Source organism: Cyphomyrmex costatus, unplaced genomic scaffold (genome assembly GCF_001594065.2).
Source record: "Cyphomyrmex costatus isolate MS0001 unplaced genomic scaffold, Ccosl1.0 scaffold193, whole genome shotgun sequence".
Classification (NCBI taxonomy): domain Eukaryota; kingdom Metazoa; phylum Arthropoda; class Insecta; order Hymenoptera; family Formicidae; genus Cyphomyrmex; species Cyphomyrmex costatus.
The window spans coordinates 4,042,703-4,052,572 of record NW_017275965.1 but is presented as its reverse complement, the minus strand read 5'-3'; the positions used below and the strand labels follow the sequence as shown (position 1 = coordinate 4,052,572).

Below are 9,870 nucleotides of genomic sequence, written 5' to 3'. Positions count from 1 at the left end.
ATAGGTAATACTATTAATGATGTTCATATATTTAAAAAAAAAAAAAGAATTTCTTGAAAATTAACGTTGCAAAAATTTAAACGAAGCGTTATTAAAGAGCTGCATGCAAATACAAATTTATAATTTTATGTTGTGAAAATGTTTCGTAAATTTTTGAGAATTAACATAAAAAATATGAATCTGTAACATATTCTCATATGAATGTATATAATGAAATATATACATATTACGTTCATTGACGACGGCGATAAATATGCAGTCTCGAGTATGTTTCTTTTATTAAAACATCATTTCTAACATTGCCTGTTATATTACAAACTATATATAATTTGATTTGTACAGTTTTTAAAAGATTTTAAGCGTTTTCTTTCGAAATCGGCACGTACAACACATAAAGTGAAAAAGAAAAAGAAACGTAATGTGAGTGTCTGATAATGATTATGTAATATTTATATACACGATAGTGTTTCTCGTAGTAAATGAGGTGCAATGGACTGGTATGTGATTCTATATTTAAAGCAGAAACGCGTTACTTTCGACATGTTGAAGAGTATTCTAATATTTAGTATACTTCAAATTGGTATATAAAACTTATACACATATACATATATACATATATCATAAATACATTAATATATTGTTATATTAATGTATATTAATATACATTAATATACATATATGTGCATATGTATATTTGTTCAATATTAAAGTATAAACAATTATGAGAATTATTGTTGACATAAGAGAAAATGTGTTTGTATATATTTATGTATAATATAACGAGAAATCATGTTAGTTTTTATAATAGTTTTAAGAAATCAAGAAGCTGTGTCGGTTGCTCAGATTACTTGTAAATTTAAGCGCTTTTAATTCACACAGTAGATTCTTTAGTTTTCATATCTTAAAAGAGATATTCTTCTAAGCAAGAATCAAGTGATGAGTGTCTCTTGATAAGTTTGATTTTATCTAAAACATTGTTGAATATTTAGTTACCTCGGTATTTTGATATTACTAGTTATTTTTTAAATCTTAATTGAGAGCATATTTGTTATGGTCTGAGGGACCGATTCACTGATTCTGTTTAAGATATAATTACGCCTCCTGTTTTCTCACTGCAGTTCTATTGAATTATCCACAGCGAGAATTATCTAAAGTAGAAAAAAATCATATGAATTTTGTTCGCATTATTGAAATGTCTTTTATCAATCTAGCAAACAAGCAAAAGCCTGCAAAAAAGTTGATTTTTACACGATGTAAGAAATAAACTAAGATCTCGTCGGGCTGTGTGGCTCCGCGGCAAAACGATGGCTTGCTATCTGAACTACTTCGAGGCCTCGGTTCGAGTTCCGGCATCGCGTTCGAGCGTCCGACATTTTTTCTCAGTCTAGCTCTTACAACGAAAAACGATTTTACATGATTTTTAGCTGGTAGTCTTACAATACGACTGCAGTGAGCTACTTGAAGAGGCCATACACCTTCCACAAGCGACAGCTACCGTATCTCATAATTAATTGTCTATCTATTCTACGCGCAGTTTTAATATCTCACTCAAGCACGAAAATGTCTTTCCTATTCCGCATAATCAGACTCCGGTTATCACGGTTTGTACCTAATAGGTGTGCTTGAGCCAGGATAAAAAGAATAATATGGTAAACATAGAACGAGACGACCGCCTAGGTATACAATGAGGTCCAGTCCGAGTGATGTTCACACTAAACGATATCAGTGTAGCGTAGTCTAACATAGCATTTTTTTGAATGTATATCTACTGTCTATAATTCTGTCGACTCCAACTGTAACCGCGTTAACTACATATGAGCTTCCAGAATGTGTACACGGCGTTGTGTGCACGCACCCCGAAATGCCAAGCCAACAGAATTCGCGCTCGCGACGGTATTTGATGAGAGAAACGATACGCTTTTCGCGGAATCGATTTCTGGATATGGCGATCCTTCCACGTGCGCAAAACGCGATATTTTCCAAAATTATACACGCACATCTACGTATATACATATTGTATACTCTTTCTCTTTCTCTTGGCTATCTGCATGCGTACTTATATGTGATTTCGAAGGAGTGTACTTTTTCCAAATTGTAGATTCATATTGCGATATATACATATACATATATATATATATTTTCGAAACGTTGTCGTCCGTAAAAGTATATCACTTCGGTATCGATATATTTTCCGGCGTGCACGGTAGTGAGCGTGTCGTAAAATACATATCAGAGATTCGCCGTTTTCCCAGTGGTATTAATCGGGAGACGGTGGACGACCATGCGTCTCGTCGTTTGAAATCCAAATATGGCGCAGTACAAGTTAGATTTACTCACCGGGTCTCTGTGCTCTGCCCGCGGCGATGATAGACTCTTCAACGACTCCGAACAGCCTCAGAAATGCGCGTTCGTAACTGCGGATGATGAGAATCGTGTTCGCGTACCCCGTCGACCGACGAAAACGCGATTTTACGCGGGAAACTCGACTTGCGACGCGGGAAACTTCGCGCTCGCGGGAATAATGGCCGTAACGGCGCGCCGCGAATACACCCTGAACGTAGTCGCGATTCAAATTTTCGAGCGTTCCGAAAGCGCGTTTTGAATGCCCGTTTCTGCCAGTGCAGTTTAATTTTAATCTTTGCCGTAACATATAATTTTTATCTTTCCAATTCTAAGAAAAGAATCAAGAATAAGTTAAACCGAGATTAATTAACATTGGTAAAAACGTTCCATTTAAACGGCCTCGCATTTTGATTTTAAAACGTATAACTTGCGAAAAACTGAGAAAATTTCTTCATTCGTTACGAATAATCGCTTGATTAACTGATCAAATTTAGATATAATGTTGAAAGAGGCTATCACGAAGTGATTTGGAAACATAGTTATTAAATAGAAGTGATCTCCTGTTTAATAACTACGTTTCAAAATCACTTCGATTTGAAGTTTGAACATATCCAAGTAGAACATAACAGGTCTGTTCGTGTTGCTTGCACTTTTTGCATTCAGTATCTTCGTTTTCTCTCTCTTCAACGCATGAGTATAAATAGTTTCTAGATTTTTCTTGAAGTATAATTTCACTCTGAAAAGTGAAAAATTGAGTTATTTTTTATACAGAGTGGTTGAATTTTTAATCTCTAAGAGTGAGATTTCTCTCTTTAGAATGAGATTCACTCTAAATTTTATGAGCATTTCTACTAATGTACAATTTTAATCTCAATTCAACTTCTTCAACTTTTTCTAAAAATTAGAAAGTGACATTGTTGCGTTTTGTTGTTCTGCTTAAATAATTTCGAATCGAAAGAGATCTTTTGACAATTGTTTTTGTTTCAAACAATGTTGAATTTTGCTGTAAATCGAGAAAGCTGCTTCAATGACGGAGCAATAAATTCATGAACATTTCTAAATGACTGGCAGAAAAATATGATATGCGTTTCATCATAGATATATACATATATCGCTCGTCTGATTCAAGGAGCCCACAGAAAAACAATTCTAATGATCGTTAGACATACGCACAATTTAAATTATAGAAAAGCGACTACTGGATACAATATATATGATTAATAATAATTTTCATGTCTAAATGTGCTGTTGATGTTTCTCTTATTTTGAGATAAAAATCGATCAGTTTTTCGCATTGAACGATCGATAATATCTTATCCTTAACTTCCCATTTCGGAACAGATTTGACTGTGAAATTTTTCAAGAGCGTGCGATTAATCCGTTTTAATTGTATCTCGGTATCTTCCTTTACCCTCGCATACTATTATTATATGCATATATATAAATATATATATATATACTGTACAGTTTAATAATTCGGGTAAATATTTGTTAAGACGACTGGACATACTTTTACAATATTTACGACATTCGGTTAAGTATTCTGTATTGTGATAAGTGCGGAAAGAACCATATGGCGAATATCCTGACTAATATCCTAAAGTAAAAGTACAAGCGTATCTGATTAAAAAAAAAAAGAAGCAGAGACATATTTATTTTGTCGACAGCCGCACATCTACGATTTTCACGAAAACGGTTGGCTTGGCTTGGCTTCTTCCAGACTCAGTATTAGATTTCGCGGACATTGAATGGGAATAGAAAGAAAAGGTCGAGCTTGTACGAGTTTCTAGATGGTTTTACACCAATTTACATTTTACGGAGACAAAAGTCGGCTGCCTCGTCGTCCGAATTTTTGCGATGTCTCCGTAAAGGAAAAAAAAAAAAAGACTCCGCTCCGCTCCATATCTTTATGGATGATTTAAATTTTGTATACGCGCAGCGTGCGAACGGTGACACTTACAAACACCTGGCGGTATAGTATTTTATATGTATTATAGGATCTTTAAGATTTTATAAATGTTTTTTCGTAGGAAAGAAAGAGAGAGACAGAGAATAAAGAGTATGTTCTGTCTCTTTGTGCTCGCGCAAATATGTCGTGTGCGAGCTCCGGCTGCATCGATAAACCATCTCTAGTTCAAGAACGACTTTATCGCGAAACCTCTCGATTAAAACCATACTGTATATCGAGCGTTTACGCTCGTATATATATGTATATATCAGACAATGGGACCGGGTGAAAATTTTATAAGCGTATATACTTGAGAAAGTGACAACGGGATTTATGGTAATAACGCCAACTTGTTTTGCCAGTGTCACCGTCATTTCTCTTCCTCTGTGAATTCTGTTGAACTATATTAATGAGAATGTAATTTTTATTTATTGTAAATAAAAGAAGGAACATTGCTTAAAGCATTTTGTATATTATGTAGTCTGAATTATATGCATGAAACAAATTCTGTTAGATAGAATATTCAAAGATTCTAATGCAAATTATACGAAGAGAGATTCGTGATACGTGTTTGTGTTTATATAGTGGTCTTGCAGGAACGATAGTACAACTCCGGACGCGGGAAATAATTTGGGACAGGAATAAAGTTAATTTCCGGTAAAACACTGCGTATTGCTTTATTAAAAATTAGATGATCCTTACATGTAAAATAAATATTATAACAAATGTAAAGAAAATTAACGTTGATTTCCATCATCCGTAACTCGTGTAATTATCGTGCATCGAAGACAACAACTGAAAGTAAGATTATAGAATAAGATTAAAGAAAATTTCTAGATATTCGATTTTGCTTAGTTATTGTGTCAAAAAATGTTAATCGTGCTAAATCGAAAACATTAAAAGACATACGTCTTTTTGTGCGCTTCTTGTACATGATTCTATATCCACATTCTCTGCATCGAATTGCATCTTTGGCACGAATCTCATTGTCATGATGACATTCTGAAATAATAAGTTAAAAACTTGATTAATGATATGAATTAAGTCAAAAGAATGAAAAGAGTTTTTCATTGTAATTTGCAATTTATCTTAACTATTACATATATAAATACATATATATATCATGTTCTAGAAATTTCTATATTTAGAAAATGCGCTTTAAATACAATTTTCACGAACAATTGATTTAGTTTATAAAAATTGCTAGTCTTAAAAATTTTTTAATATACATATAAATATGATTAATTAATGAAAATTAGCAAGCATTGATACATATCGAAAGTTTTTATTTACTAAAAAGTGAGGTTAAGAAATGGTCATCATGCGTATCCTTACCTCCGCAAATGTATACCATAGCTTGTTTTGGAGTTGATTCCGATTTACTGGATTCCATTTTAGCACTAATCTTCAGAAGTGGGATACAACTTCCCTCAGTCAACTTTTCAAAAAGAAATTTCTCCTCAGAAATCGAAGTTTATTCGAGGCGGACAGCCAGACAGTGGACTTGGCAGGAATTGGAATAGACTACGCCGTCAATCAAGTGTCAATGTGAGAAATTACCACGCGCTTCTCATCTTTACCGACAGTGAACTCAGCGGGATTCGGATAAAAAGATGATCGACTTGGATTGGTCTATTCGTTATTTTAGTACATATAAATCCTCGATAGATGACGTTAGTAGTTACAACAGGTCTGTTCTTTTCAGTTGAATGCCTTTGTTCATCTTTTTTTTCTTTTCCGTCAACATGAAAAGAAATAGATTAAATGTGAACTGTACAAAAAGTTAATTTGAATAGAAAACAGGTCTTAACAGTTGTCGATTTGTGTTATTTTTCAGAAGACAATTAATCACGATTACAATTGAAAATAATACAAATTTTATATGTATGTGTACATATTTATGTATATACATACACATATCAATTAAAATTAAATTATATATATTATTGCACTTTTTATATATAAAAAAAACTGTCTAGATAATCCACATCTGTATTCGTTGTATGAGCTAAATTTTTAAAATTAAAAAAAATTAAAATTTAATTAATTTTAAAAAATTATGTTTTAATTTTCTGTTGACATAAAATGGAAACGATCGATCGTTCAAAACGTCGCGCGACCCACATCGCATCATCAGAATTCGGGAGAGCTAGCGAGAGAAAATCTCCCCGGCAACAAAAGCTCCCAGCATCCGGCGCGAAGCCGGCTCGGCCAATGGCGCCCTTGACAACGAATGGCGGGACGAGGCATCGCACGTGATTCGCCAGTTGCCGCGCGTGGCGGCGATTGGTGGGGGAAGAAGCGGCATACGGTGAGAACAGACTTTACGGACGCGCAACGTTCAATGTGTCGGTGGAACGTTGAAGCGTGTGGGTACGTCAGAGGGAGAGCGCTGGCAAGCGGGTGCGTGCGCACGTTTCTCGCGCGCACCCCCAACATCGCTCAGTGACAATTGGCTAAGGGTGCTGACGCATATACTACGCATATCCATTTGATCATGCAAGCTGTGCGAAGCATTGTCAAAATCGCGGATTTATTTGTGAGAAAATCAATCGCGGTGAAAGGATCGGAACGAGTTGGTCTCTTCTTCGTGGAGCGCCTCTTGTTGTGAATCCTGGAGGGGTAAACTTTCTCTATGCGTTCGTGATCGTCGCCGCTGTAGGAAGCGGCGCAGAGGGTGAGTGGATGAGAAGAGGGGGAAAGGAAAGTAGCGCCAGACGGACAGGGAGCACGCGCATTTCCCGCGCGACGCACGTGAGTACATCGCGAAGTGAGGTGAGTGACAATCGTCAAGTGTCGGCGCGACGGGACCGCATTCGCCGCACTTCACGACCGTAATGTCGGCATATCGATGCGATTTCGGGAAAACTGCGACTGCCGCGGAATGACATTCGTGCTTATTCGTGCGATTCGACGTGGTGAAGGATCTTCGAGTGAGGCGATGACGCGTTACGAGGACGCACGCTTCGTCCCTTTGTCCCGCGTGGCGTAAACAGATTCGCGAGTGTTGTGTGAGCTGAAAATCCAAAACGGCTCCGTTTCGTGCGACGTTAAGTATGGTGCCCGGCCATTGTCCGTTGATTTCTCAGTGATTTACTTATCGCGTTAAAGTGCGTTGTTTCACACGGTCGACATTTAATGAAGATTAACCTGTTAGACCTTAAAAGAGTCCGTAAATACGTGTTTATATACCTATCCCGGTGGATAGGAGCAGAAGCGTGATTATCTTATCTCTACGGTAAACGGAAGGCGAAAGTGAGGTGATCTAGATTTAAAAAAGTTCACCGAAGTTAATAAGCCAGGGTGACAGCTGTTTATTTGCTGATAGGTTCGTACAAATAAAATGTTTAAATGTCATATAATATATTTTCGAGATTTTTTGGAGTAGTCTCACTCTAAAGAGTGAAAATTGAGCTAATCTTTAAGTGACTTGATTTTCGATCTTTGGGAGTGAGATTTACTCTAAAATTTTAGATAGTAATACAATATAATGTAATGTTCGGTTAATTTAGGATACATAGAAGTCTACAGTTTTGCTATTTGATGGCGGTGCGAGTACCATTCAATATGCTGCTTTGGGTGCATCGTTCTCATGACGTCCAGCGGAAAGCGAGATAATCCGTACTAGAAGTCTAAGTGTCCAAATTTGCAAGAGGAAGTCTAAAAGTCAGTCAAATGAACGACGCCCTTAGCATGATGGAGGACGTCGACAGTATGCATGTCGTCGAGACACCATGTGTCTCCGTCAACAGCATCTCCCACGACAGTGTCGATAGCGGTTACTTGTCCATCGTAACGCCGCAGACCAGCGGCTGCACTCCGAAGATAGCAGGTTGCCGGACGCGTTCGTCTTCTGGCGCGTTGCTCTCCGCCAAGAAGCACAGGTACCGTCCGGATCCTTTCCTATGTGAGAAAGTGCAGAGGCACCGCTCCAAACTCAATCATCGTCTAAACACCTCCGAGTTCCACAACACTCCAAATTGTCTCGTATCTGAGAACCCTGTCGAGCAAGATTCTGTACTGGAACCGTCGTGCACGCACGATAACCAGAATCTCAGTCTGGTACATTCTACTCCAAGCTGTGCCGACAATGAACTCGACAGGCCGCTCAGAAACAGAAGGAACTGGAGGACCACGGTGCCTATCACCCCTGCGTCCACAGACTTTCAAATTCTCTCACCACCCCCGTCGCCAGCGGTACCCTCTTCGTCTTACGTAGCCTCGGAGCCCATTTTGGAGGACGCGGAAATGAAGCTAGTCTGTACGCCGCGTGGTAAATCGCAACGCGTCACGACGCCACCGAAACTCAAAGTCTTGATCCCGCGAATCGTAATCTCGCCGATTCACACGAGAAGCAGCCCCGTCATAACGTCCGCGGATAACCGTAAATTGCGCGATCTGCGTATCACTGATTTGGCTGCCTCATCCGAAATTAAGCCCAAGAAGCTGGACTTTAGCCATCGCGGATTATGTGCGTCGCTACGGAATAGCCGAAGATTTACTTTTGATTATACGGGAAGAGAGAAGGTGGATTTCCTTTCTCTTCTTGGAGAAGAGAGCAATCATTTGAATCTCGTGTCGAAAATCCTATCTTTTCTCACGCCTCAAGATCTGTGCTCGGTCAGTGTGGTGTCCAAAGTGTGGAGGAAGATCTGCAAAAGTGACTCATGTGCCAATAAGCGAAAAATAAATTTTATCATGCGTAAGAACACCATCAAGGAAAACTTATGGCTGTTAGCGATGGCAAAGAAGGCGAAGCGCGAAGAGGATATACAGACGAGTCCTAAAAGCAGACGTTACGTTCGAAAAGGATACTTGCTGGATGTACAGAATTTGCTGCAAGTTCCATCACAGCCAAACAGTCCACCTGTATCACCGAGTAAAATTAAGTTTCATTCCTTCGTCAAGGTAAATCGATTAATTTCTTATACCATATACTTGAGTATATTATGATGAAATGGGACAAATCATGATTAATTTTTTTATTATTACTTCATGTTTTTTTTTTAACGCCTCAGAGCTGATGGTGGTAGTTTTATTCATTGGATCCATTCCATTATAATGTAAACCTCTTTGTCACAAATGTCTAATTTTCTTTATATCTGCAAATTTGGATTGTCTTTTTACATTTTTTACAAGTTATATTTTATACGAGTTCGCGGTTTGGGATTAATTAATGCCTTTAATCTTCCGTCTGTAATTATATATGTACTCTTTTTGTTTAGTTCAAGTTTTTTTATTAAAATAAGTTTTCAAAAAGTGTAAAAGAATTAAAGTTACTTTTCAACATCTCTATTTTAAATTACCAAATAGGTTTTTTAAAGAATGTCGGAAGAGGAAATCAGGAAATTTGAAAATAAAATTTTGTTTGTAATAAAAGAAACTCAGGTTGCGCGCGCGCAGACGGAGGATTAATTAATAAAAATTACATGGATTTTACAAATCTAGCGACAACAAGTGTCTATTTTACAAAGCTTAGCGTCAGCTCTGTGGTTATATTATAGAAATTTTATTTTTGAAGAAATAAATATAGCGATTCATATATATTCAAGTATCTATATATATATATATATATATAT

At 37.2% G+C, this 9,870-nt stretch overlaps 2 protein-coding genes across 2 annotated transcripts in view; one reads left to right on the top strand and one right to left on the bottom strand.

Moving 5' to 3' along the window:
- Nucleotides 1-3,250: 3,250 nt before the first annotated feature.
- Nucleotides 3,251-5,796, bottom strand: Rpb12 (DNA-directed RNA polymerases I, II, and III subunit Rpb12). Its single transcript, XM_018538401.1, has 3 exons — nucleotides 5,627-5,796; nucleotides 5,201-5,293; nucleotides 3,251-5,086 (listed from the first exon to the last, which is right to left on the bottom strand). Exons 1-3 carry the CDS (start codon nucleotides 5,682-5,684, stop codon nucleotides 5,064-5,066), a joined length of 174 nt encoding a protein of 57 aa, XP_018393903.1. The 5' UTR covers nucleotides 5,685-5,796; the 3' UTR covers nucleotides 3,251-5,063.
- Nucleotides 5,797-7,987: 2,191 nt separating this feature from the next.
- The window catches only part of LOC108772647 (F-box only protein 5-A), a 33,578-nt gene continuing 31,695 nt past the window's right edge, over nucleotides 7,988-9,870 (top strand). The window contains exon 1 of the mRNA XM_018538218.1: nucleotides 7,988-9,199. Within this exon, the coding sequence (XP_018393720.1) occupies nucleotides 7,988-9,199 (1,212 nt within the window). The remainder of the gene's footprint in view (nucleotides 9,200-9,870) is intronic.

Bases quoted from the DNA above. Each gene is read 5' to 3' on its own strand.
- Rpb12 (XM_018538401.1), bottom strand. From the start codon at position 5,684: ATGGAATCCAGTAAATCGGAATCAACTCCAAAACAAGCTATGGTATAC. The intron at 5,294-5,626 runs GTAAGGATACGC...TTATTATTTCAG, and splicing joins TATGGTATACATTTGCGGAG to AATGTCATCATGACAATGAG. The intron at 5,087-5,200 runs GTATGTCTTTTA...TCTTACTTTCAG, and splicing joins CAAGAAGCGCACAAAAAGAC to TTGTTGTCTTCGATGCACGA.